General features: G+C 44.8%; 1 protein-coding gene across 1 annotated transcript in view; it reads left to right on the top strand.

Moving 5' to 3' along the window:
• The first annotated feature begins 6911 nt into the window (after positions 1 to 6911).
• The window catches only part of TEP1 (telomerase associated protein 1), a 48597-nt gene continuing 27673 nt past the window's right edge, over positions 6912 to 27835 (top strand). The window contains 14 exon segments of the mRNA XM_017868506.1: positions 6912 to 7017; positions 11646 to 11921; positions 11923 to 11991; positions 11993 to 12250; positions 13716 to 13886; positions 14633 to 14767; positions 15442 to 15603; positions 16323 to 16484; positions 16770 to 16841; positions 18618 to 18742; positions 19052 to 19209; positions 23457 to 23566; positions 24238 to 24328; positions 24557 to 24734. Of these exon segments, the coding sequence (XP_017723995.1) occupies positions 11670 to 11921; positions 11923 to 11991; positions 11993 to 12250; positions 13716 to 13886; positions 14633 to 14767; positions 15442 to 15603; positions 16323 to 16484; positions 16770 to 16841; positions 18618 to 18742; positions 19052 to 19209; positions 23457 to 23566; positions 24238 to 24328; positions 24557 to 24734 (1943 nt within the window). The 5' untranslated portion in view covers positions 6912 to 7017; positions 11646 to 11669.

Below are 27835 nucleotides of genomic sequence, written 5' to 3'. Positions count from 1 at the left end.
GGATTGCAGGTGGGGGCCCCCCTGCCTGGACTTTTTTTTTTTTTTTTGACATGGAGTTTCACTCTTGTTGCCTAGGCTAGAGTGCAGTGGCGTGATATCGGCTCACTGCAACCTCCGCCTCCCAGGTTCAAGCAATTCTCCTGTCTCAGCCTCCCAAGTAGCTGGGATTATAGGCACGCACCCCCACATCCAGCTAATTTTGTATTTTTAGTACAGACGGGGTTTTACCATGTTGGCCAGGCTGGTCTCAAACTCCTGACCTCAGGTGATCTGCCTGCCTCTGCCTTCCAAAGTGCTGAGATTACAGGTATGAGCAACTGTGCCCAGCCCCGAGTTCACTATTTTGAAATCCAAATTTTACTTCCAATTACCCCTGCCTCATCCCATCCAAAAGCAGGACTCAAATCCTTTTTGAGATCAAGTGTCCTGTTTTGTCACCAAAAAAAAAAAAAAAAAAGTGGGATGATTATAGAGTACCCTGATGTAAACTGTCTTATATTTTGCAGGCCTAGTGTACCAGTTATCCTTTACTGCCCAAAACTTTGAGACTTAAAACAACAACCATTTAATCATATCTCACAATTTTATGTGTAACTGACTTCACTAAATTTAGGCAGGGTTCCACTAGATGATTCTTCTGTTTCATGTGTCATTAGTGGAAGTTACTTGGTGATAGACAATTGGTAGATGAACTGATCTGAAGGGCTTAAGACAGCTTCTTTCTCCACCATGGCACCAGACAGGGCACATGTCTGGTGTCCTGGTGTAGATGGCTAAAAGGCTGAGCTCGGTTGAGTGTGTTAATTGAAACACCTTCATGTGGCCTCTTTAGAGTGGCAGTCTTAGGGTAGTTGGACTCATGTGGCAGCTCAGGGGTTCCCAAGGGAGTGTTCCAGAGTCCTGGAGGAACTTCAAGATTCCTTTGACCTAGCCTCAGAAGTCCCAGAATGCAAGTGACCAGGCCAGCTCAGTTTCAAGAAGTAAGAAATTAGACTTTGCCTCTCAATGGGAGGGGAAGCAAAGAATTTGTGGCCTATTTTAACCTACCGTACCTGATTAGGGAGACTAGTCAGTGAGGAATGTCCTTGAAGAAAATTGAAGAAAGAGGCCAGGCATGGTGGCTCATGCCTATAATCCCAGCACATTGGGAAGTTGAGGCGGGCGGATCACCTGAGGTCAGAAGTTTGAGACCAGCCTGGCGAAGATGGTGAAACCCCATCTCTACTAAAAATACAAAAAATAAGCCGGGCATGGTGGTGGGTACCTGTAATCCCAGCTACTTGGGAGGCTGAGGCAGGAGAATTGCTTGAACCCAGGAGGCAGAGGTTTTAGTGAACCAAGATCGTGCCACTGCACTCCAGACTGGGTGACACAGCAAGACTCTGTCTCAAAAGAAAAAAAAAGATGAAGAAATACATTGGCAAATAGCAACAGACCAGAGGCCAAATGCAGGGTTGTTTTGATTCAGAAGAGTCAGAAGGGAGAAGATACTGAGGTTCTTGTAATCTGCTTTCAGATGGCCCAGAAGGGCTTGTCTGAGGTGACAAGTGGCTATCCAGTAAGTGTGTTCTTGTCCACATATCACAGCTTGTGTGATGCTTTAAGTTGTGGTGGTTCCGTCAAACAAACGCATACTGTGAATCTGAAGGTAATCATTCACAAATAAGAAAAACATCAGGTAAAACCAATGGCTTTTCCCCTTCTCACTGGTCACTCTCCTCCCAGTTTATCAGAAGCCTGCCCTTCCCAGTTCAAAGTCCATCTCTCCAGGGAGTTGCTCGAGATCCTTGCCCTCACCTATATAACCCTATAGTTTGTTTCTTAGTCTATTATAGCACTTCTCATTATCTGCCTTGTATTTTTGTGACTTCTACATGTGTCTATCTCTACAAGATGATGAAGCCTTGAGAAGAAGGCATGTGGTATACATTTTACCCATGTACTAGCACTATTCTTTGACAGGGGATTAGCAGATGTTTGTTGATCAAAGTAGAGGAGGTTAATGAGTGTGCAAGAAAACTGACCACAAGTGAGCAATTTTAATAGGTGGTAGGACCCTTCCCAAAAGGGAAGACTGAGGGGGTGGCACTCCTTTGTCCCAGAGACAAATCAGTTTGGATACTACCCTCATCAGTTGGCCACTGCAGCTCAATGCTACTGATCAACAGGAAGGTGGTGTAGGCGTATATGCAGGAGAAAGTGAATGGTCCTTTAAGAACTTGGAAATAAGGAAAGTAAGACAGTTCTGTGAGAGTGAAGTGAATTCATTCCAGTGGGAAGTGGCACATCTTCCCTGCCCTGGTATAGTTATCTGATTGGCAAGACTCCTGAGTTATTCGAATGATAGCAATCTCAAGAAAGATTGCTTCAACTCAAGGGAATGGCTAACTTAGGAAAGCATGACTCAAAGAAGCAAATATTGGCAATATGACTAGCACTTCCTACGGGTATCAAAAGCTAAACGTGAACATTGTGAACATCTTGCCAGTTGGAAGGTTTTCTCTGTTGCAAGACAGAGATAGTTCATCTGGCTTCTCAAAACACAGCTGAAATGTCCTTTAGGGATCATTCAGTGGCTGTGTGATTGGAACAGAATATCTGGGAATTGGGCCAAATTTTTAATTTATATATGCAATTCAAGTGTGACAGGCGCATTATTTACTACCCACCTCTGCCATGTGGTAGGTAGTAACTATCTCTCCCGTTTAGGTAATCATCCTAGATTAATAGTTTTTAAAATGTTTACCTCAGATCAGAGATACGAGTCACGATTACCTGAGAAACTGCTGGAAATGCAAATTTTCAGGTTCCATCTCAGACCTACCTACCAAGCCAGAAATTTTCAAAAGAGATGAGCAACAATCTTTGTTTCAATCACAGCTTTTTTTTTTTTTTTTTTTGGAGACAGGGTCTTGCTTTGTCACCCAGCTTGCAGTGGCACGAACACAGCTTACTGCTGCCTCGACTTCCTGAACTCAACCAATCCTCTTGCCTCAGCTCCACAAGTAACTAGGACTACAGGTGTGCGCCACCACGCCTAGCTATTTTTTTTTTTTTCTTTTGGCATTTTTTGTAGAGACAGGGTTTCACCATTTTGCCCAGGCTGGTCTCAAACTCCTGAGCTCAAGTGATCTGCCCACTCGGCCTCCCAGAGTGCTGGGATTATAGGCATGAGCCACCACACCCTGCCTACTCAGGGGTTCTTAAATTTAAGCACGTACCAAAACCAACTGGAGACCTTGTTAAAAATACAAATCACTGGGCCCTGACCCCAGTGTTTGGAAATATGGATTCTCAGTTTCCACTCCACTTGTCTGGATCAGTGTTTCTCAAACTGTAATGTGAGTGGAAATAACCTGGAAATATTGTTAAAAGATTCTGATTCAGTAGATCTGGGGTAAAGCCTGGGAGTTTGCATTTCTAACAAGGTGATGTTGATGTTGTGGTCCACAATCCCATACTTCGATTAGTGAGACCCTCGAGCACAGGTTCCTAAACTTTTCTGCACATTAGTATCACCTGATGTGTCCACCCATTTGTGCTGCTACACCAAAATACCTGAGACTGGGTAATTTTATAGATCATATAAATTTATTTCTCATAATTCTGGAGGCTGGGAAGTCCAAGATCAAGGCACTAGCATTTGGTGTCTGGTGAGAACATACCTTCTTGCTGCATCTTCTCATGGCAGAAGGTGGAAGGGCAAACAAAGGAGTGATTGCTGGTTTCTTCTAGCCCTTTTATAAGGCTGCAAATTCCATTCGTAAGGGCTCTGCTCTCATGACTTAATCTCTCCTAAAGACCCCAACCCTTAATATTATCACATTGCAGATCGAGTTTCAACATGAATTTTGGGGGACACAATCAGACCGTAGCACCTAGAAAACTTAAAAAACTACTGATGCCTGGGTCCTGCTCTGGGTGATTGTGATTTAATCGGTCTGGGGTGTGGCCCAGACTTTGGAATTTATAAAAGATCTCCAGGTAGTTCCAATGTACAGGCCTTACTGGCCTTGAATCTCTTTGCTGCTTCAGGAAACTAGAAAGCAAATCTAGATCCTCAAAGCCAATCAGTAAGCCATCACCAATTGCCTTCCCTCCTGTATCGCCAGTCTTCTCAGGTCTGATATTTATGGGAATATGATGGAAGGACTTGCATATGCTGTTCTTTCACTGGTGGGGCAGGTGTTTCCCACAGAGAGTCACAGACTACGAGGTGTTGAGGTTGGGATTATTATCTAAGGTATATTCTATGGGAAGAGGCCTGATAAAGTTGGCCTTCAGAAGAAAGGCCCTGTATGGACTCCTCCAATCCCTCCCCTCACTTCCTTCTCCTCAATATGCTCCCACTGTAGTCACCTCACATAACCCTTTCTTTCAGGTTTCCTAGCTCTTGTGTTCCCTCACCAAACTCCTCTCTTTCTCCTATAAACAAATCACTAGTGATGGTTTTTGATGTGAGTGGCACTGCTCTCTAGGGGGTGTTTTTGGCTTTCACAATAATTAGGATGATTTTACACATTTAAATGGGTAGGGCTCAGGATAGCTCAACATTCAGGAACTGTTTAGAACACTACCACACGATGAGTGACATTTCTGCATCTTTAACTTTGAATAACTTGCCAGTCATTCATGTAGCTAAAAACTTGTTTTAATTAGGATCTAATTTTTTTTTTTTTTTTTTTTTTTTGAGTTGGAGTTTTGCTCGTCACCCAGGCTGGAGTGCAGTGGTGTGCTCTTGGTTCACTGCAACCTCCACCTCTTGGGTTCAAACGATTCTCCTGCCTCAGTCTCCCGAGTAGCTGGGATTACAGGTGCCTGCCACCACGCCCGGCTAGTTTTTGTATTTTTAGTGGAGATGAGGTTTCACCATGTTGGCCAGGCTGGTCTCAAACTCCTAACCTCAAGTAATCTGCCCACCTTGGCCTCCCAAAGTGCTGGGATTACAGGCATGAGCCACCGGGCCCAGCCATAATTTAATTTTAAATATAAACACAAGGCATTTTATGCATAGTTTTAATACACATTAAACTTTCCAGGGATGCAACTACCATGAAAATCATGGGTAGATCATATGTTGTTTTGTTTGAAAATCTGCCAAAAGTTATTTAGTATTTTGGAAAATCATACCACATCAGTAATTCTGTTCATGGTATTTGAATCGCCATTATAATGCCTGTATCATTTTGCATTTGTAGCTGTTACATTTGAGGTGATTTTACATAGAGATGCATATATCCGCATACCACATTGTGTCTTCTTGAATGTTATGCACAAGCAGTTACGTATCTAAACACATAGTATTTGATTGTAAGTCATATTCCTTCTACTATTCATTTTATCTCCCATCCAAGTACTAACTAAGCCTGACCCTGCTTAGCTTCCAAGATCAGACAAGATCGGGTGCGTTCAGGGTGGTATGGCTGTAGACTCCTTTGTATCTCTTTAAGAGATTTTATTAATCTTTTAGGCCAGGCATGGTGGCTCATGCCTGTAATCCCAGCACTTTGGAAGGCCAAGGTAGGAGGATTGTTTGAGCCCTGGAGGTTGAGACCAGACTGGGCAACATAGCAAAACCCTGTCTCTATTTTTTGTCTTTAAATTTTTGTTTAAAATTGTGTGTGGAACTAAGTTACATTTTTTATGATTATGTTTCAGGAAAATAAAAGGAGCATTAAAATATTTGTTATAAAAAGGAAATGTTTTAGTTCAGGTTGCTATAACAAATTACCGTAGACTGGGTGGCTTAAACAACAAATATTATTTCTCACAGTTCTAGAGAATGGAAGTCCAAGATCAGATTGCCAGCATGGTCTGCTTCTGAAGATGAGGGCCTTCCTTGGGATTGCAGATGGCTGTTTTCTTGTATCCTCATATCGTGGAAAAAGAGCTAGCTAGCTCTTCCGTCTTTCCTTATGAGGCCACCAATTCCATTTATGAGTATTCTAAACTCCATGACCTAATGACCTCCCAGAGATCACACCCTAAAGACCGTCGCATTGGGATTAGGGTTTCAATATATAAATTTTGGGGAGACACAAACATAAACACCATTGCAGGGAGTGTTGGGACTGATGGGGTGGGTGGCAATGGAGGTTTCTAAGGAAGGAAAGTGGTACTGGCTCAGTTAATAGAGGATAGAATGTCCTCAATTCTGAGCCGAAGCTCAGCTGTTACCTGAGACTCAAGGGTACCTCTCTAAGGAAAGCAATGATACTTTCCAGAAGACAGCTAATCTGCTATATAGGCAGAAAGCACATTTCTCCTGCTACTGTGTTTGGTCCTGTCTTTATGAAGCTAGCATTATTAACCTAAGGGTCACTTGTCTCTTTCCTAAGCCTGGTTCCATCTTCCTGGAAAGGGTTCAGCATTAATCATTCAGGATGGCTCCAGATAGATTCTGTGATCCACGTATCTCTCTTCTGATCAACAGGAGGGGAGGGACTTGCTCTCAGTTCAGCGAACTTGGATTGACTGATGTCTACACTTGGTTACAGGCAGTTGCTTTAGACTTTCCGTCTCCTTTCAAGGAGTTCCTCAAAGGAACTTTAGGATGAATTGAGTCTGACCATCTTTGATGCTAGGAAGGAGAGGTGTACAGATAGGCAGCGAACATGCTAAAATCTTTTCCAAGAAACGGTGGTTGAAGAGATAATAGGAGAAAAAAGACGAAAATTAGCCAGAGGAGACGAATTTGGTAGGGGGGAAGCCCTAGGGACAGGAGAAAACAGCACCAGAAAGGGAAAAGAAGAGAAACAACAACAAACTAAACTCGGGTCCCAGAAAAGGCTGCAGGGGTCCTGGGCATTCGCGTCGCCGTCCTGGCATGTCGTCGTGCCCGGCCCTCGGCTCGCTGCCCCTCCAGCAGCTGCCCGCGCCCCGCCCAGGCCCGAGAGTCTCCGCCCGCACTGTCTCTTCCCAGATCCGCATCCGGCTCCTCCCCCGGCTGCCACCCTTCCTACTGGCAGAACCCGGAGCGAAGTTTCTGCTTCCTGCTGCGGGAATCGGACGCCCCAGGTCAGGCGCCCAGGGTCTCCAGCCCCAGTCCAAGGTGGGGCCCGAGCGCAGGCAGAACTTGCCCTGGCCCTGGGTCTAGGGCTCTGGGCTCTGGGCTCTGAGGCTGAGAGCTGGGTGGGAAGGGCCTGGCGGGGCCGGTTAGGAACCACCGGAGACTAAGCTAGGGGTGCATCCACCCTGCTCCTCCCGGCCCCGGCGGCTCCGGGAAGGGGAGGGAGTGTACACTCCGTGAAAGGGGAGGTGAGAAAGGAGGACAAGGCTGAAGGAGAGGGAGGGACAGGAAGAGAGACCATGTGAGAATCATCCCATCTTACTTCCTTGCTCTGTGTGCCCACTGAAAGGGGATAGTGGCTGTCACCAACAAATGGTAGTATGATAACCGTTTGTAATAATAGAAACCCAGACTGCTTAAATGTGCTAGACTACCATACAGCCACTTGAAGAGTGAGGTGGAGGCCAGGCGCGGTGGTTCACGCCTGTAATCCCAGCACTTTGGGGGTGCGGAGGTGGGGGATCACCTGAGGTCAGGAGTTTGAGACTAGCCTGGCCAACATGGTGAAACCCCTCTCTACTAAAAATACAAAATATTAGCCGGGCGTGGTGGTGGGCGCCTGTAATCCCAGTTACTCGGGAGGGCTAAGGCAGGAGAATCGCTTGAACTCCGTAGGCAGAGATTGCAGTAAGCTGAACAAGAGAGCCAGACTCCACCTCAAAAAAAAAAAAAAAAAAAAAAGGAGTGAGGTGGGTATTAATGTGTTAACACGGCAAGGTCTCTGAGATATACTAAGCGCAGAATAGTGTCTAACTTATGATCCTGTTTAAAGCAAAAGCAAAAGCAGCGGTGATGGTGAAGGCATATATTTGTATATGCATAGAAACTGTGAAACTGTTAGTATAAAACTGTTAGCAATGTTTACTTCCAGAGAAGGGAACTAGAGATGGAAGTGGGGATGGAACTTTAACTTTTCATTTGTGGTTCAGCTGAATCTCCTTTCAAAAACTCCAGGGTGGCAAAAAAATAAAATGAGCAACATAGTGAGACTGTCCTTTTTAGGATAGGACAGTCTCACTATGTTGCTCAAATAAACTGTCCTTATTTTCTGTTATTTTGGTTTGAGATCTCTTTAAAAAAAAATCTGAGTCAATTCTGAGATTCCCCATTCCTTTCCTTGGGGGCTCATGTAGGGCAACGACATGAGCAAAATGTACAGGACACAGACGCCATCATTTTTTATGTGTTTGTCACATTGACGTCCAGTGAGATATTGTTGTCCTTTTTGGCCCTGGATTGTTAGTCATTCAGGTCTTCTTGGAAGTATTCTATACTCCTGTCCCTAAGCTTTTTCACACTAAGTTTAAGTGGTTGACTTAACAATATTATTCCCAAAATATTTACATATGAATGAGAGATTAGCCTTTGTCCAAATAAATAAGAAAATACATTCCTTTTTTTTTTTTTTTTTTTTTGATAGAGAGCTCACTATGTTGCCCAGGCTGGTCCTGAACTCCTGACCTCAAGTGATCCTCCCACCTCAGCCTTCCAAAGTGCTAGGATTATAGGTGTGAGCCACCACACCTGGCCAGAAAATAAGTTCCTGATGGTATAATTCAAGCATTCTGTTAGGCAGAGGTTTCTAATTTGCAGTTTATGGAGATCCTGGGCGGTCCATAAATGGGCTTCATAGACACTCTGAAAATTGAGCACAAAACAGTATATACTCTATTTTTTCTGTGAAAAATCTCCATAGCTTTGACCAGATTCTCAAAAGCCTCTGAATCCCACTGACCAGCAATTGTGGGAACAATGGTTAACAAGGCTAAAAGGTTTTCTCTCCTTAGGAACTTAATGGCCTATTGGGAAGAAAGACAAACAGGTGATGTGCTGTATGATAGGGGAAGTATGGGTGTTGTGAAAACAAGGAGAAGGCCACCTAAACCAGACTGGGGCTTGGTGTCAGCACAGGCTTTTTGGAGGAATTTGGAGGAAACTGAAGCCTGTAGAGTGAGAGGAAAGTAGCATTTGGCCTTGTAAAGGAGGGGTGGTGTTGGTAGAAGAAAGAGTGTTGCAGGGATCTGCCTGTGCAAAGGCCCAGAGTCAAGAGATACCTTGGCAATTAATAAGCTAAATAAAATTTGTATGATTGAAGCTTAGAGTGCTGAGAGTTAAATTGGGGTGTTAGTGAGAGATGATGCTGGGAGGTGACCAGAAGTCGGGTTTTGTGTGTGATGCTGAGGATGCAGAGGGGAGCGAGACAAAGGAGCCCTTACCTTAAGGAGTTTTATTTCAGTAAGGAGAAACAATTAGGCTGGGTGCGGTGGCTCACGCCTGTAATCCCAGCACTTTGGGAGGCCGAGGTGGATAGATCATGAGGTCAGGAGATCGAGACCATCCTGACCAACATAGTGCAACCCCCGTCTCTACCACAAATACAAAAATTAGCTGGGCATGGTGGCCTGTACCTGTAATCCCAGCTACTTGGGAGGCTGAGGCAGGAGAATCACTTGAACCCGGGAAGTTGAGGTTGCAGTGAGCCGAGACTGCGCCACTGCACTCCAGCCTGGCAACAGAGGGAGAATCTGTCTCAAAAAACAAAAAAACAAAAAAACAAAAACAAAGGAGAAACAATTAGCAAGTGGGCTAAGAAGCAAACATGCTTTAAAAAAAAAAAAAAAAAAAAAAAGGAGTCGGCCAGGCGCAGTGGCTCGTGCCTGTAATCCCAGCACTTTGGGATGCCGAGGTGGGCAGGTCACAAGGTCAGGAGTTCGAGACCAGCCTGGCCAACATAGTGAAACCCTGTCTCTACTAAAAATACAAAAAAAAAAATTTGCTGGGCATGGTGGCGGGCACCTGTAATCCCAGCTACTTGGGAGTCTCAGGTAGAATGGCTTGAACCCGGGAGGCGGAGGTTGCAGTGAGCCAAGATCGTGCCGTTGCACTCCAGCCTAGGTGACAGAGCAAGACTCTGTCTCAAAAAAAAAAAAAAAAAAGGAGTCTCGCTACGTAGCTCAGCCTGGTTTTAAACTCCTGGGCTCAAGTGATCCTCCTGTCTCAGACTTCGAGATTTGCTGGGATTACAGGCTACCACATCTGGCTCTAGCAGGGAGGTCCTTTAGACATGTCTATATACAGCGTGTCACCACATGGATTAAAAGGTTTCAACAAAGGTGGTGATAGGAGGAATGGAGAGAATTGGATAGATTTGAGAGACACTGAGGGAGTAGAATCAATAGGATTTGGTAGTTTACTGGATAATAATAACAAATAATAATAACTTCTATATTGAACACTTAGTGCCAGGCAATGCTCAAACTGCCTAATTTTTTTCTCATTTATTTCTATAACTCTGTGAGGTAAGCATTTTTCTTAATTTTATAAATGTGAAAACCCTAGAGATACAGAGAATTTAAGTGTCTTACCCAACCAAGATCCCAAGGTAAAGGAGAATTCAAACTAAAGTCTGTCTCACTTCAAACTCCAGTAGGCAGAGGGGGCAAAGGAAGGGGAATGGATTTGGGGCAGAGATAAGAGAAGGAGAAAGATGATGCATTTAAGATCTGTGGAATATGGAGCACCTTTGAATCATCCAGAGGGGAGGCCCAAGAGGCAAATGGATAAGTGAATATGAAGCTCAGGAGGGAGACCTAGGTCCAGGAATAGATCTGTGAGTCGCCAGCATAGAAATGTTATTTGGAGCCACATAGTGGGTGAGACTACCCCAGGAAAGTATGTAAAAGGATTAGAATAGAACTCTTTGGAGCATTGATGTTAAGACATGGCAGAGAAAGAATCCCTAAGAAGATCTAGCCAGAATAGTTTTAAGAAGAAAATCAGGACAGTAGCATCATGGAAAGCAAAGGAAGACAGAGTTTTAACGAGAGAGTAATCAACAATGTCATATTCTACTTGAGGGGTGAAATGAGATAAGGGCCAAGATATATTTATTTATGGGAATAACAAAAAGTTCCTTGGTTACCTAAGAGGACTTGTGGACTGGTGGGGACAGAATCCCATTTAGTTGGCTGAAGAGTGAATAGGAGGCAAGGAAGCTGAGGTGGTAAGTATTGACAACTTGATTAAAGTACCTGTTTCTCTGGAGCTAAGAACCCACAGTCCAGATTATATTGCGAGGCCCCTCTACTAAGTAGGGATTAAACTGATAGTCCTGTAGAGGGGTCGCGGGGAGGGGGTGGAGTCTCCTTTACCTTCTTATGAGAAGGCATGTCCCTTCTTCTCCAGTCATTCCTTTTTGTTTCTTTTTTAAGAAATATATTTTATTTTTTAAAACTTTGTAGAGATGGGGTTTCACCGTGTTGCCCAGGCTTGCCTCGAACTCCTGGACTCAAGCAATCCTCTTGCCTTAGCTCCCAAAGTGTTGGGATTATAGGCATGAGCCACTGCTCCGGCCTTTTCTTAATTTCTCTGCTCTTAAGCCTCTGCCTTACCTTTTCCCTATCCCTCTCTCTTAGAATATTCTCTGGATGAACCCAGTCCTGGGAAAAACAACATTTATTGTTTTCCACTTGCTAATCACTGGTATTATCAGGAGGGCTGTGGGGAAGATATGCTCTCCTACAAATACACGCTCAGTGCAGCCAGGTGCTCATCTCCTGTCTTTCTCTCCTTCTAGGCATATACAAACTGAGTTTCAGCCATGGAAAAACCCCATGGGTATGTGTCTGCCCATCCAGACATCCTCTCCTTGGAGAACCGGTGCCTGGCTATGCTCCCTGACTTACAGCCCATGGAGAAACTACATCAGCATATATCTGCCCACTCAGATATCCTCTCCTTGAAGAACCAGTGCCTAGCCACGCTTCCTGACCTGAAGACCATGGAGAAACCACATGGATATGTGTCTGCCCACCCAGACATCCTCTCCTTGGAGAACCGGTGCCTGGCGCCACGACTGTTCTGACCTGAAGCCATTTGGAGAAACGAGGCATGGGAGCAGTGTTCTGCCCCACCCAGGAGATCGCTCTCCTTGCGAGAGACCGGTGCCTGGCCACCCTCCCTAGTCTAAAGAGCACTGTGTCTGCCAGCCCCTTGTTCCAGAGTCTACAGATATCTCACATGACGCAAGCTGATTTGTACTGTGTGAACAACAGCAATTGCCTGCTCTCTGAGCCTCCAAGTTGGAGGGCTCAGCATTTCTCTAAGGGACTAGACCTTTCATCCTGCCCTACAGCCCTGAAATCTGTCTCTGCCACAGAGACAGTTCAGGAAGCAACTTTGGTAATAGCTCCAGGCACTCATCTTGACTCCAGCCATGTCCGTTGTACTCTCTTGTCTCTAGCTTTCAGTGTCTCAGTTTCCCTCTGTGCTGCTCTGTGTCTGGCTATCTTCTCTCCTCAGAGCCTCTCCTAAGACACCCTTTGCTGCAGGACCATCTTCACTGGCATTGTTACTTTTATTGCATATCTGCTTTGGAGATTTTGTGCAATAGATCAAAAACAATTCCTTTCCTGGCTGGGCGCAGTGGCTCATGCCTGTAATCCCAGCACTTTGGGAGGCCAAGGCAGGTGGAGTCCAGGAGTTCGAGACCAGCCTGGGCGACATGGTGAAACCCCATCTCTACCAAAAATACAAAAATTAGCTGGGTGTGGTGGTGTGCACCTGTAATCCCAGCTACTTTGGAGACTGAGGCATGAAAATTGCATAAACCCGGGAGGCGAGATCGCATCACTGCACTCCAGCCTGGGCAACAGAGCGAGACTGTCTCAAAAAGATGAAAGCCCAAAAGACCATAACAAAAGACAGTCCCTGTCCTTAGGAAGCCTCTGCTCAGGAGAGCCAGCATAATGTCACTATAGCAGAGTCAATTAGGTGCTTTTGAGATCAGGCATGAGATACATCTACTAATGAATTTTCCAACAGCCCTATCAGGGCCTAGACCAGAGACCACTTAATTGTGTGTGCATATGCAAACACATATCCACTTTTACACATCTACATGCCTACATTTAGTATACAATTCAGAATCACTAGATAGACACACATTGCTTCTGTATATACTTGTGTTTCGGGTTGAGGGACAGGCTAATCTGAACCTTCTTCTGTCTCTGCCAATTACAAACTATGTAATCTTGGGCAACCTCTTAACCCTTTAGAGCTTTAATTTCCTCACCTTTAAAATGAATTTAATGAAAATCTACTTCACAGGGTTGTTATCAGGATTACGACTACTGCCATCTTAACATTCATTTAGGGCTTTGCATTTTGCAGAGTCACACATACATATATCACTCCATTTAATTTCCCAGAGGCCCTATCAGATAGGTGGTAGTGAATGAGAGAAAGCTGAGGTTCAGAGAGGTTAAGCAGCCCAAGGCTGCTGGGGGATTAATATGGGACTTTGCCCTTATTCTTCTGACCCCCAAGACATCTTACTAATATCCTAAAAGGTGTGTGAAGAGCCCCATGCTCCCTGGTTGTGACATCAATGAAGAGATGAAAGCAGGGGCAGATTATGAAGCATGTGGGCGAAGGCTCCGAAGGTTGAGTACAGCAAGGTGGTGTGTGAGAGCAGTAAGTCAGGACACATCAGTGCTGGCGTGTGAAGGGAGAGGGAGAGGAGATTAGAGGTGCTATTAATGGAGATTTAGACTTTTCCCATGTCCTGGTGCTGCCTGCAGATCCATCTGGGTTTGAGGGTCTGTGGATACATGCTGTGATTCATAACTGCCACTACTATCCCCAGGGTCGTTGGTTTGATTCAGAAGAGAAGAAAGGGGCAGAGACCCAAATGCCTTCTTATAGTCTGAGCTTGGGAGAGGAGGAGGAGGAGGTGGAGGATCTGGCCATGAAGCTCACCTCTGGAGACTCTGAATCTCATCCAGAGCCTACTGACCAGGTCCTTCAGGAAAAGAAGGTAAATGTTCCAAGAGTTGGGGAAAGGTTAATGGTGTGGAGGGGAGGTTGGGGGTGGAGTACTTGAACCAGGTCCCCTCCCCAGTTGGAAGGGGAAGGTAGGGTTACAACCCAGCTCTTATTTCTCACTTCCTAATGCCCTTTGCTTTCTTTTCTTTTTTCTCTTCTTTTCTTTTCCTTTCCTTTCCTTTCCTTTCCCTTTCTCTCTCTCTCCCTCTCCCTCTCCCTCTCCCTCTCCCTCTCCCTCTCCCTCTCTCCCTCCCTCCCTCCCTGTCCCTCTCTCTCTCTCTCTCTCTCTCTCTCCTCCTTTCCTTTTTGAGATGGAGTCTCGCTGTGTCACCTAGGCTGGAGTGCAATGGCACGATCTCAGCTGATTGCAACCTGTGCCTCCTGGGTTCAAGTTATTCTCCTGCCTCAGCCTCCAGGGTAGCTGGAATTACAGGCATGCGCCGCCATGCCTGGCTAATTTTTGGGTCTTCAGTAGAGATGGGGTTTCGCCATGTTGGCCAGGTAGCTCTCGAGCTCCTGACCTCAGGTGGTCTGCCCGCCTCAGTCTCCCAGAGTGCTGGGATTACAGACATGAGCCACCATGCCTGGTCCTAGTCCCCTTTTCTAAGTTCTCAATTGGACTCCACATCTCGGGTCCATTCTCTCTGTCCTTGGTTTTGTAAGTTAGTCTGCATGGATGCTTAAGTTGGTCCTTATTACCTCTCTTCTCATTTCTTCCCTCTCTTTCTCAATTCCCAGATGGCTCTATTGAGCTTGCTGTGCTCTACTCTGGTCTCAGAAGTAAACATGAAAGATGCATCTGACCCCACCCTGGCTGCCATTTTTGAAAACTGTCGTGAACTTGCGCCCCTGGAGCCTGAGTTTATCCTCAAGGTATTGTGGTGTGAAGGAGGGGATGGGGGTGTAAAGCTGGTAGACAGGGAGTGTGGTTACTGTGTGTGGAGGGATGGTGACTAGCCTCAAGTTGAGGATAGGAGGAGCTTCTCTGAGGAATTTCTGGGTGAGTCTGAGGCCTAGTCCCTGTGGTTCAGTGAAGAGTAGGGAAAGAGTATACTAGGCTTGGTTTGTTAGTAAGTGCCCATTCTCTCAAGGAGCTTATAGTATTGTTAGGGAAGCAAAATACTTTTCCAAATATCATACAAATACAGCTGGAATATTACATAGTGAACATTTCTGAACCAGAGAAGAGCGGGGTGGGAAATATCTTCTATGATGCTTTGGAAAATGGCAGGTTTAATCAATGATTTAAACCCTGGATAACTTTTTGGTAGATATTGATGCAAGAGGTCTTCCAAAGAAGGAAAAGGCCTGGTTGACTTGCAAGGCAGTCAGTAGACTCAGAAGAAGACATGCTGGAAAGGTGGGTAAGGGATAGAATATGGAGGACTTAGAATGCCAAGTCAGGCAGCCTGGGCTTCGTATTTTGCGGACAATGTGGAGGGCTCAGGAAGGGTTTTATACAGGCACACTCAATCAGCAAGTAAGTTCAGGGCAGAAAGCTATGGGAGGAGTGGCTGAGATTCTAGTCCTCTTACATTGTGTCCTAGGCATCTTTGTATGCCAGGCAGCAGCTGAATGTCCGGAATGTGGCCAATAAAATCTTGGCCATTGCTGCCTTCTTGCCGACGTGCCGCCCCCACCTGCGACGATATTTCTGTGCCATTGTCCAGCTGCCTTCTGACTGGATCCAGGTGGCTGAGCTTTACCAGGTATGGTGCTCATTTCCCTGAGCTTGGGCCTTCCCTTGGTTCCTTCTCTTATGCTCACTGCATCCTTGGAGAAAATTCTCAGGCAGTTTGGCTTCCCCTCAGCTTTCCTCAGCATTGGTGCCCAGACAGGACAGCTTCTCCCTCTACTAGGCTAGGTTGCCCAACATGGAGAAGATGATTGAGAAGGGCTGGATCAAAGTTTGAGGAAAAAAATGGTCTTATTTTGGACCTCATGCTTCTTCTTTTTTTTTTTTTGGAGTTTCACTCTTGTTGCCCAGGCTGGAGTACAATGGTGTGATCTTGGCTCACTGCAACCTCCGTCTCCCGGGTTCAAGCGATTCTCCTGCCTCAGTCTCCCAAGTAGCTGGGATTACGGGTGTGCACCACCACGCCTGGCTAGTTTTTGTATTGTTAGTAGAGATGGGGTTTCACCGTGATGGCCAGGCTGGTCTTGAACTCCTGACCTCAGGTGATCAACTGGCCTTGGCCTCCCTAAGTGCTGGGATTACAGACGTAAAGGCGAGCCACCCTGCCCAGCCTGGACCTCATGTTTCTAATGAAGAAATGAAAATCAGTACCACAGAAGTTGTGATTTTGGAGCTAGGGCTGGGAAGTTGCTCGCTTTTCTGTGTTCTCATGTATCTCCGTGAAGTGGCTTCGTTTTGTTTTGGAGGGTTGGTTTGGGTCTTGCTTCTAATGGTCTCCTCTCTCTTTGACAGAGCCTGGCTGAGGGAGATGAGAATAAGCTGGTGCCACTGCCCGCCTGTCTCCGTGCTGCTATGACGGACAAATTTGCCCAGTTTGACGAGTACCAGCTGGCTAAGTATAACCCTCGGAAGCACCGGGCCAAGAGACACCCCCGCAGGCCACCCCGCTCTCCAGTCAGTCACTGCCCCAGCCCTTGACCCACACCCCTTTTCTCCGGGAAGGGCAGGACAAGGGAGCATGCTGATGCTGGGGATGCATGGCTGATGCTACACCAGGAGCAAAGAGAGTCAGAGAAATTCAGGGGAGCGGGGTAGAGCTCGGGTACACATGGTGCAGGGCAGGCTTCTTTTCTAGCTGGCTTCCTTTTTGGTAGAGATGCACCTTCAGGGCTACTGACTGGGTCTCTTCAGGGACAGCCTCCATTTCCCTTTTTGAAACTGCTTCTCCTGTCCCTACAGAGGATGGAGCCTCCATTTTCTAGCAGACCTTTTCCAAGGTACATAGTGTTTCTCAGAGATGAGCAGACAAAGGTGAGTTCCTTCTTCTGGGGTTGTATATGTGCATGTACAATCTTTTCTGGAATAATATTTAGGAACAAAATTCCATTAGGATTAAAAATACTTTCTGCCTCGGGATTCTTGGCTGTGATTGTGGGTAAGGTTCTGAGAGCACTGGGAAAGGCATGTGGTTTTATTTTTTTTCACTTCACTCTCCTTGGTATTGTACTTTTTTTTTTTTGAAACAGAGTCACACACTGTTGCCCAGGCTGAAGTGCTGCAGTGGCGCGGTCTTGGCTCACTACAACCTCCACCTCCCAGGCTCAAGCGATTCTCCTGCCTCAGCCTCCTGAGTAGCTGGGACTACAGGCGTGTGCCACCACGCCCAGCTAATTTTGTATTTTTAGTAGAGACGGGGTTTCACCATGTTGACCAGGCTGGTCTCGAACTCCTGACCTCATGATCCACCCGCCTTGACCTCCCAAAGTGCTGGGATTACAGACGTGAACGACCGCGCCCAGGTGATATTGTACTTTACTGCCAGGTGAAATGTCAGTAAAGTTGGATAAGTGAGTTAAAAACATTATGAAATATTTACCTTTCACAGGAAGTTTTAAAAACAAACCAAACAAAATCTTTTTTACTTTCATACAAATAAGGTATCGTACTTAGCAGTTAAGAGCATAGAATCTGGATTCAGGTCACCTGGGTTTGCATCTTCCCTCCACCCCTTACTGGCTATGAGACAATGGTCAAATGATTTAACCTCTCTTGCCTCAGTTTTCTCATGTATTAGATGGGAATAAAGCAGAACCTACATTGTTGGATTGTTATAAAGATTAAATAAGTTACTATATTTAAAGTAGATCTAACAATTCCTGGCAGTAGATAAGTGTTAGCTATCACTACCATCATCATTATTAAAACAGATGATTAGGAAAATATATATTAGCGTTACAAGAAAGAACACATTCTCCATTGGTCAACTCGTCTTTTCATCCCATTAACATATCCTAAATTTAGTTCTTTTACCATAGAAGATTCTGAAAGCTACCTACTTTTAGTTTTTATTTATTTATTTGTTTTTGAGACAGAGTCTCGCTCTATAGCCCAGCCTGGAATGCAGTGGTACTATCTTGGCTTACTGCAATCTCCACCTCCTGGGTTCAAGCAATTCTCCTGCCTCAGCCTCCCAAGTAGTTGGGAGTACAGACATGCACCACCACGCCCAGCTAATTTTTTTTGTATTTTTAGTAGAGAGGGGGTGTCACCATGTTGGTCAGACTGGTCTCGAACTCCTGACCTCCTACTCCTCCCTCCCAAGTAGCTGAGATTCAAATGATCCACCTGCCTGGACCTCCCAAAGTGCTAGGGTTACAGGCATGAGCCACCACACCTGGCCTACTTTTAGTTTTTAAACTCCTCGTAACCTGCATTGTGCTTGTTTCTTCATTTATCTATTAGAGTCTCAGTGATTTAAATCAGAGCTGATTTTCCCTTTTCCCTCCTCTACAAACAAAGCTGTCCTGCGTTCATTCTATCCCCACCTTGTTTCTCACAAGCCAGTCATCCCATGTTGACCGCTGTGTGAATGAAACGGTGACCCCAAAGAGCTGCCATCCCGTGCTCACCATGGGAACTCTTGTTGCCAGAGATTTGTATCCTCTATTCCTACTCCTTGGCCAAATCTATTTTGAGGAAAGAAATTACCACATAGGGATAGGATGGTTTTACAATCTGCTTTACTGAAGAAAGTTCCCATGGTCATGGATGAAAGGACCCCTGTGGGACTTGGGGATATTTCCACAGTTTGAGAAGGCCTGTGATACAGTGTCAGAGAAAAAGAATCCTCCAAGGTTCACCCTGAAGAAGCTGGTTCAGCGACTGCACATCCATGAGCCTGCGCAGCACGTTCAAGCCCTGCTGGGTTACAGGTGCTCCACCCTGAGCATGCATTCTGTCTAAGTAATTCCTTAACTTTTTAACATCCATGGCCCCATCCCAGTAGTTCTCAAACCCAGCAACATGACTTTAGGCAGATATGCCCTGTAGACATGACTGGCTTTCCAATTGCTGGCTTTCATTTTCTGACTCACCTGTAAACATGACTCACCTTTCCTTTTCTGAGTTATTTTTAGGCATATTTGGGCAGACATGCCCTGTAAACATGACTCACCTTTCCTTTTCTGAGTTCTTTTCTTGCCGACTCTGAAATGATAGACCTCTTTCTTGCCTGTCCTCAGATACCCCTCCAACCTACAGCTCTTTTCTCGAAGTCGCCTTCCCGGGCCCTGGGATTCTAGCAGAGCTGGGAAGAGGATGAAGCTGTCTAGGCCAGAGACCTGGGAGCGGGAGCTGAGCCTACGGGGAAACAAAGCGTCGGTCTGGGAGGAACTCATTGGTAGAGTGACCTTGACCATCACATTTCCTTCTTCTCTTCCCCATTTATGCCTCCACATTTTAGAGCTTCACTAGAAGATTTCTGTGGAATGATGAAGTTATTGTTTTGCCTGGTAGTTGTATTACTGAAAATGACTTGATTTATAAGGTCTGCTATTGACTACACCAAAGTAAACAGTGGTACCTGCTTTGAGTAATGTTGGCATCATCGATCATTGTACCAGATGTAGTTAGGTGATGCACAAGTTTTTATCAACATACGACAAAAGTACCTTCTCTCTGATTGTGCGTGTATCAATCTCTGTAACTCATTCCAAAAAAGGTAGAACTGGCACATGGCATATTGGAATCTGTACAGAAACTCATATTGTATTTAGGACATGGAAGTTTTAGGTAATTTGCCCACACTGATACAGAAAAAAAAAATTCAAATAGAGGAGGACCAAGTTGTCTTTCTCTGTTTTTTTTTTTTTTGGTCTACTTTTAACGATAGCAGGCTGTTTCTTTCATTTTTTACTTTATACAATTTTTACTTTTTTTTTTTAATTTTAGAGACAAGGTCTTTCTAATGTTGCCCAGGCTGGTCTCAAACTCATGGTCTCAAGCAATTCTCCTACCTTGGCCTCCCAAAGTGCTGGAATTACAGGTGTGAGCCACTGCACTCACACACACACACACACACACAAACACTCACACACACACACCTGCCCCCAATTGACAGCCTCTTCCTTGATAGTTGAAACCACTTGGGGTGGAGTGGAATAAAGGGGCCTGGATAGAAGCTGATATATGTAGATAATTCTTTTTTTTTTTCTTTTTTGAGACGCAGTTTTGCTCTTTTTGCCCAGGCCGGAATGCAACGGCACAATCTTGGCTCACTGCAACCTCCGCCTCCTGCCTCAGCCTCCTAAGTAGCTGGGATTCCAGGTGCATGCCAACACGCCCAGCTAATTTTGTATTTTTAGTAAAGACGGGGTTTCACCATGTTGGCTCAGCTGGCCTTGAACTCCTGACCTCCAGTAATCCACCCGCCTTGGCCTCCCAAAGTGCTGGGATTATAGGTGTAAGCCACTGCGCCTGGCCATATGAAGATAATTCTTTTTTTTCTTTTTTTTTTTTTTTTTTTTTGAGACGAAGTCTCGCTCTGTGGCCCAGGCTGGAGTGCAGTGGCCGGATCTCAGCTCACTGCAAGCTCCGCCTCCTAGGTTTACGCCATTCTCCTGCCTCAGCCTCCCGAGTAGCTGGGACTGCAGGCACCCGCCACCTCGCCCGGCTAGTTTTTTGTATTTTTTAGTAGAGACGGGGTTTCACCGTGTTAGCCAGGATGGTCTCGATCTCCTGACCTCGTGATCCGCCCGTCTCGGCCTCCCAAAGTGCTGGGATTACAGGCTTGAGCCACCGCGCCCGGCCCATATGAAGATAATTCTTTGTGCACCCATCTCCACTTCCTCCCTCTGGTTGAGAACCATTGTCCCTGAAAATGTAAATTTATTCTTTTAATATCATTTATCCTGGCTGAGGCAGATGCCCATAGTCTAATCCTATGGTGGCTAGAGTCTCTTTTTTTAATATATACTACAAAAACAATTTTTAGGATACACCAGAATGTATGTATATGTACCTTTTTTTTTTTTTTTTTTTTAAAAACAGGGCCTCACTTTGTTGCCAAGGTTGGTCTTCACTTGCTGGGATTACAGATGTAAGCCACTGTGCCCAGCCAAAAATAAATATAAATAAATAAAAGGAAATATAAAAAAAAGATGTAAGTATAAAATATAACATAAAATGTAATTGGGTATACAGAACCCTTTTGGAGACCACAGATCTCATTAATAACTCATTAACATTTTTTGGAATGAAATTAGTGAATTTTGCAATCTGAAGGATAAATGTCCAGTTTATTTTCTAATATCACCAGTATGATATTGGACTTACTTTCTCATCAGAAATGATCTAGAAAACCTTTTATACATAGTAACAGTTGAAAAAACTTGAGTCGACAATGGATGCAATAGTTCATTTACAGTACATATACAACCTGATTGTTCTGTACAGTTTGTGAATCAGAATTATGACTGGAGGCCAGGCACCATGGCTCACGCCTGTAATCCCAGCACTTTGGGAGGCTGGGGCGGGCAAATCGCTTGAGCTCAGGAGTTCGAGACCAGCCTGAGCAACATGGTGAAACCCCGTCTCTACCAAAAATACAAAAATTAGCTGGGCATGGTGGTTGATATCTGTGGTCCCAGCTGCTTGGTAGGTTGAGGCAGGAGGATTGCTTGAGCCTGGGAGGTGGAGGTTGCAGTGAGCCAAGATTGTGCCACTGGGTGACAGAGTGAGACTCCATCTCAACAATAAGTAAAAGAATTATGACTGGAGAATCCCAAGACTTCCAGAGGGCTAAAAGCTTCCAGCTATAATTCAAATGAGACTTACATCCCCTTTACAAAGGGAACACCGTTTACCTGATGGAAGCTGCTGATGGTGTGGGCGGGTGCACAAGCACAGTGTGGGACTGACAGACCTGTCCTCTAAAGTGGTTCGAATGCACCTCTGTCCAGGAAAAGAAAATCACACCTCCTATTTATGTTTACTTTTATCTAAAAGAAAAAAAAATTCCCAGTATTTACCATGCAGATTGAACCCACATAGTCACTCAGTCCATATGATACAGTGTTACATATTATGTGTAATAGTTGAGGTTTTCTGAGCATCCACAATCTGAGGGCATTAATGGCACCCTTTCACTCTTTTTTTTTTTTTAAATTTTGGTTTCTACATAATTTGATCTATAGCAATTTTTCTTTCACTTGTAGATGGATTTGGAATTATATTATTCAGTATTAACCGAACTAACTCTTTAAAATGGATATAAACCTTAAAAATATTATTATTAAGAAACGATGGCCTGGGCATGGTGGCTCACGCCTGTAATTCCAGCACTTTGGGAGGCCGAGGTGGGCAGATCACTGGAGATCAGGAGTTCGAGACCAGCCTGGCCAACATGGTGAAACCCCGTCTCTACTAAAAATACAAAATTAGCTGGGCGTGGTGGTGGGCACCTGTAATCCCAGCTACTTGGGAGGCTGAGGCAGGAGAATTACTTGAATCCAGGAAGCAGAGGTTGCAGTGAGCTGAGATCGTGCCACTGCACTCCAGCCTGGGTGACAGAGTGAGACTCCGTCTCAAAAAAAAAAGAAAAGAAACTATGGCTTGAAGATAATATTAATAACACAGGGACAAGTGAACAATAAGAAAGTGACAGAGATCAGGGGTGAAATTCTATCTCCAGTGCAAATCTTTTTCACCTATATTTAAGCAAAAAAAGTAATGACTAATCAAATAGAAGAAATTGGTTTAAAAACTTAAAAATTATGAAGACTATTTGAAATACGGATTTACATTCATCATTACAAATGGTGAACTTTTTTTTTTTTTTTGAGACAGAGTCTTGCTTTGTCACCCAGGCTGCAGTGCAGTGGCATGATCTCAGTTCACTGCAACCTTCGCCTTTTGGTTTCAAGCGATTCTCCTGATGCAGCCTTCCAAGTGACTGGGATTAAAGGCACCTGACACCACGCCTGGCTAATTTTTGTATTTTTGTAGAGATGGGGTTTCATAAATGGTGAACCTTCTTTTAAGTGGATATTGTGCCTTGAAATATTAACTAATGAATGTACTACATTATGTTAGTATATACTTCATAAATCAACTTACACTATGAAATTTCTCTTTTGGCCATCTAAAAAGTTTACAAACCTTTGCTCTAGACTAGGGAATACATTTTGCCAGTTGAACCCAATCTTAGGGCTAGGGCCAACAGATAAAGTGGTAACATAAGTTGTTTATTGAAACAGCCATCCTATAAACAGTGTTGCATAAATTTTGTTCCAAACTTCAGGCCAACCCTGTTTTTAATCTTTTTAAGCGTTTAAAACATTTTGAGTAGAGTAGATTGTATGTGAATTCCTCACTTCCTCTATCTTGGACTTTCTGCATGCCTGGTCTCTGAACTTCTTGCTCTGGTCTCTGACCTCTCTCTAATCATCCCTCATTTGCTGGTTTTTTTGTTTTGTTTTGTTTTGTTTTGAGACAGTCTTGCTATGTTGCCCAGCCTGGACTCCAATTCCAGGGTCCTGGGCTCAAGTGATCCTTCTGTCTCAGCCTCCTTGGCAGCTGAGATTATAAGTGCATGCCACTGTGCCTGGCCTCATTTGTTTTTCTCACTCTATGCCCCACATTCCACAGAAAATGGGAAGCTTCCCTTCATGGCCATGCTTCGGAACCTGTGCAACCTGCTGCGGGTTGGAATCAGTGCCCGCCACCATGAGCTCATTCTGCAGAGACTCCAGCATGCGGTATGTGTGAGGGGCTGGTAGCCATGGGGCCCAGAAACTAGATGTGCATGTGGACAGGCCACTGCTGCTTTGGAGGCCAGGCTTTTTCACGTGGCAGAGGAAGGTATGGCCACCAAGTTGTTTCCATGTGGGCTGTAAGTAGGTCTGGAAATACAGATAGGTTGAGGGACATAAGTTTGGGGGTTCAGTACATCCTTTGAGAAGTTACAAAAGAGTATAAGAACTTTCATTGTAATTTTCTGAGCTCAGTGACTTACCAGGAAGAGACACTTCTGTGATGTAACTGATTTCAGAAGGAGTCTTTATTTTTTATTTATAGAGATGGGGTTTTGCCATGTTGGCAAGGCTGGTCTTGAACTCGTGAGCCCAGACAGTCCACTGGTGTCAGGCTCCCAAAGAACTGGGATTACAGGCGTGAGCCACCACACCCTGCCCAGAGGGAGTCTTAAAAGAAACAGGGCTCTTTCTGTTACTTTCTCTTCTTTTGCTACCTCTTCTCACACCCTAAAATGATGACTTTTTTCTTTCTTCTTCTTATCCCTTTTCTATATCTCTTGTCTAAGTTCATTTTGTCCTTCTGTGCCTTCTCACAAAACTAATAGAGTGGACCCCTGAAGCCCCCCATACTCCCAGCTCCTCTGCTCATGACCCCTCCCTCCCTTGCTTTCTAGGAGTCGGTGATCCACAGTCGGCAGTTTCCATTCAGATTTCTTAATGCCCATGATTCCATTGATGCCCTTGAGGCTCAACTCAGAAACCAAGGTATTCTCCCCCTTCTTCCAACTCCTGTTTGCCTCTCATATCTGACAATAAATGAAGCAGCAGCACCAATATTTTCAGCCTCTTGCCTTGCAGTCACAGGGTGTGTTGGGGTGGGGGGCAGAAGTCAGGCACTTGCCAGCCCCAAGGGTTGGGGCTCAGGCCACATTACTGGTAGGAAAAGATGAGGGAATAGAAGCTGCCTAACTCAGAAATTTTCCTGTCATACAGCATTGCCCTTTCCTTCTAATACAACACTGATGGGGCGGATACTAACTAGAAATGACAACAACCGTCCCAGGCGGAGGTTTCTTTGCCACCTAAGCCGTCGGCAGCTTCGGACAGTAATGAGGGTACCTGTGATGTATGAGAAGCTTAAGAGGGAGAAGCTGAGAGTACACAAGGCCAGGTATGTATGCACTGTCTGGGAGCCAAGGGTGGGCAATCGGGGCTACCCTGGTACAGGCTGGAAGTCATCTGGGAAGCCCAGCTGTTTTTCTGTAAAGGTTTGCTTGTCAGTCATCGCAATGGCTCAGGACTGCCTGGTTTTTTGCACAGCACAGCTTGTCTTTAACATTGTCCGAAAGAGAGACCATGAAACGAAATCTACTCCTGGACCTCCACTCTATTATCTGTGATTGTTTTATTGGTTTATGTGGATTCCTTTTAGTTATGCTGATGTATGGTGGTGTATGCTGGTGTCCTCTCTGCTTCTGCTCTGATTCATGGTTTTCTTTCTTTTTCTTTTCTGTGACATGTTTGTTTTTCTCTTTGTTTCTATCTCTTTCTGTATTTTTTGACCCATTCATCTTTTTTGTTTTTGTTGTGTGTGTGTGTGTGTGTATTTTGACATACACACAAAGATAGTTACCATCAGCAGGCTCAGACAGATGTACAATCTGTTTTGTAGGCGTAATGAAGTCTCAGCTGTCTTTTTAAGTGGTTCATCAGTATCTTTCACTTGTTTTTATTCAAAACAAACACAGGACTCACTTAATCTTCTAGAGAGCTCAGTAACCGGAAATCTCCTGAAACAGTAGCTGAACAGAGAGGGCCATTTAAGTGTCAAGCCTGGCCACGTGCGGTGGCTCACGCCTGTAATCCCAGCACTTTGGGAGGCTGAGGCAGGCGGATCATGAGGCAGGCGGATCATGAGCTCGGGAGTTTGAGACCAGCCTGGCCAACATGGTGAAACTCCCTCTCTACTAAAAATACAAAAATTAGCCGGATGTGGTGGCGGGTGCCTGTAATCCCACCTACTTGGGCGACTAAGGCAAGAGAATCACTTGAACCTGGGAGGCGGAGGTTGCTGTGAGCCGAGATTGCGCCACTGCACTCCAGCCTGGGCAACAAGAGCGAGACTCTGTCTCAAAAAAAAAAAAAAGGGGGGGCCAGTCCAAATGGTATTCTTGTACTGACCAATGTGGTAGCCACTAGCCACATGTGGCTATTTAGCAGCTGAAATATGCTAGTGAAGTCTGAGTTGAGATATGCTAGGTTTTGAAGGCAGTCTGAAAAAAGAATATGAAATATTCATAATTTTTGTATTAATTACAGGCTGACATGAAAATGTTTTCATATATTGGGTTAAATAAAAAGCAATATTAAATTAATTTTAGCCAGGTGCAGGTGCTTGCACCTGTAGTCCCACCTACTTGGGAGGCTGAGGTGGCAGGATCTCTTGAGCTCAGGAATTTGAGGCTGCAGTGAGTTATGATCATGCCACTGCACAGACTAGGCAACAGAGGAAAACCCTGTGCCCCCCCCCCTTTTTTTTTGAGATAGGATTTTATTCCCATCACCCAGGCTGGAGTGCAGTGGCACAATCTCAGCTCACTGCAACCTCTACCTCTCAGGCTCAATTGATTCTCCTGCCTCAGCCTCCCAAGTAGCTGGGATTATAGGCACACACCACTGTACCCAGCTATTTTTTATATTTTTTGTAGAGTTAGGGTTTTACCATGTTGCCCAGGCTGGTTTCAAACCCCTGAGCTCAAGCAATCCAACCACCTTGGCCTCCCAAACCAAAGTGCTGAGATTATAGGCATGAGCCAAGGACCCTGTCTCTCTCTTTTTTTTTTTTTTAAATTGAGGCAGAGTCTCACTTGGTCACCCAGGCTGGTGTGATCTCGGCTCACTGCAACCTCTGCCTCCCCTGTTCAAGTGATTCTCGTGCCTCAGACTCCCAAGTAGCTGGGATTACAGGCGCATGCCACCATACCCCACTAATTTTTGTATTTTTAGTCGAGACAGGGTTTCATCATGTTGGCCAGGCTGCTCTCAAACTCCCGACCTCAAGTGATCCATCCGCCTCGGCCTTCCAAAGTACTGGGATTACAGGCATGAGTCACCACGCCCGTCTTGTCTCTTAAAGAAAAGAAAATTTAATTTCACCAGTTTATTTTACTGTTAAAATGTGATTGTTAGAAAATTATATGTGTATAATTTAAGTTTAATTTGATTTAATTGTAATTTAATTCTATTGGATAGCACTGGGAAGACTACTGATTTTGTTAGATTAAAAAACTAGTATAAAAAACTTTAAATATGCGCACAAGTAATAAAAATAAAATAGACTTACATAAAACTATTTGTCAGATTCAGTGATTATCTAGATTTTATTAAATTTTCTTTTCTTTCTTTTTTTTTTTTTTTGAGACGGAGTCTTGCTCTGTCTCCCAGGCTGTAGTTCAGTGGCGCGATCTCGGCTCACCGCAAGCTCCACCTCCCGGGTTCCCGCCATCCTCTTGCCTCAGCCTCCGGAGTAGCTGGGACTGCAGGTGCCCGCCACCACGCCTGGCTAATTTTTTTTTGTATTTTTTTTTTAGTAGAGATGGGGTTTCACCGTGTTAGCCAGGATGGTCTCGATCTCTGGACCTTGTGATCCGCCCACCTTGGCCTCCCAAAGTACTGGGATTATAGGCGTGAGCCACCGCGCCCAGCCTACATTTTCTTTACTGATCTTTTTTCCTTTTTCTTTTCCTTTGAAGATATTTTAAAACAAATGTCAAATAATAAGACACATTTTATTTCACCTTTCCTTATTTCGTGTGTGTTTCTTTAAAAGGGACATTTTTTATACAATAAGAATGTCATTAATATACCTGACAAAACTAAAAATAATTCCTTGGTAAAATCATCTGTTATTTAGTCCATATTCAAATTTTCCAATTGTTTAAAAATATCATTTCACAGTTTTATTCAAATCAAGATCTAAACAAGGTATACACATTACATTTGGTTGTTAAGTCTCTTATGTCACTTTTAATCTTTTATTTATTTTTTTGAGACGGAGTCTTGCTCTATTGCCAGGCTGGAGTGCAGTGGCCGGATCTCAGCTCACTGCAAGCTCCACCTCCCAGGTTCACGTCATTCTCCTGCCTCAGGCTCCCGAGTAGCTGGGACTACAGGTGCCCACCACCTCGCCCGGCTAGTTTTTTTTTGTATTTTTTAGTAGAGACGGGGTTTCACCGTGTTAGCCAGGATGGTCTCGATCTCCTGACCTCGTGA

The sequence above is a fragment of the Rhinopithecus bieti genome, unplaced genomic scaffold, assembly GCF_001698545.2.
Source record: "Rhinopithecus bieti isolate Rb0 unplaced genomic scaffold, ASM169854v2 scaffold_3902, whole genome shotgun sequence".
NCBI lineage: Eukaryota > Metazoa > Chordata > Mammalia > Primates > Cercopithecidae > Rhinopithecus > Rhinopithecus bieti.
Note: the sequence above shows the minus strand (reverse complement) of the source record. Positions and strands in the feature narration are given on the sequence as shown.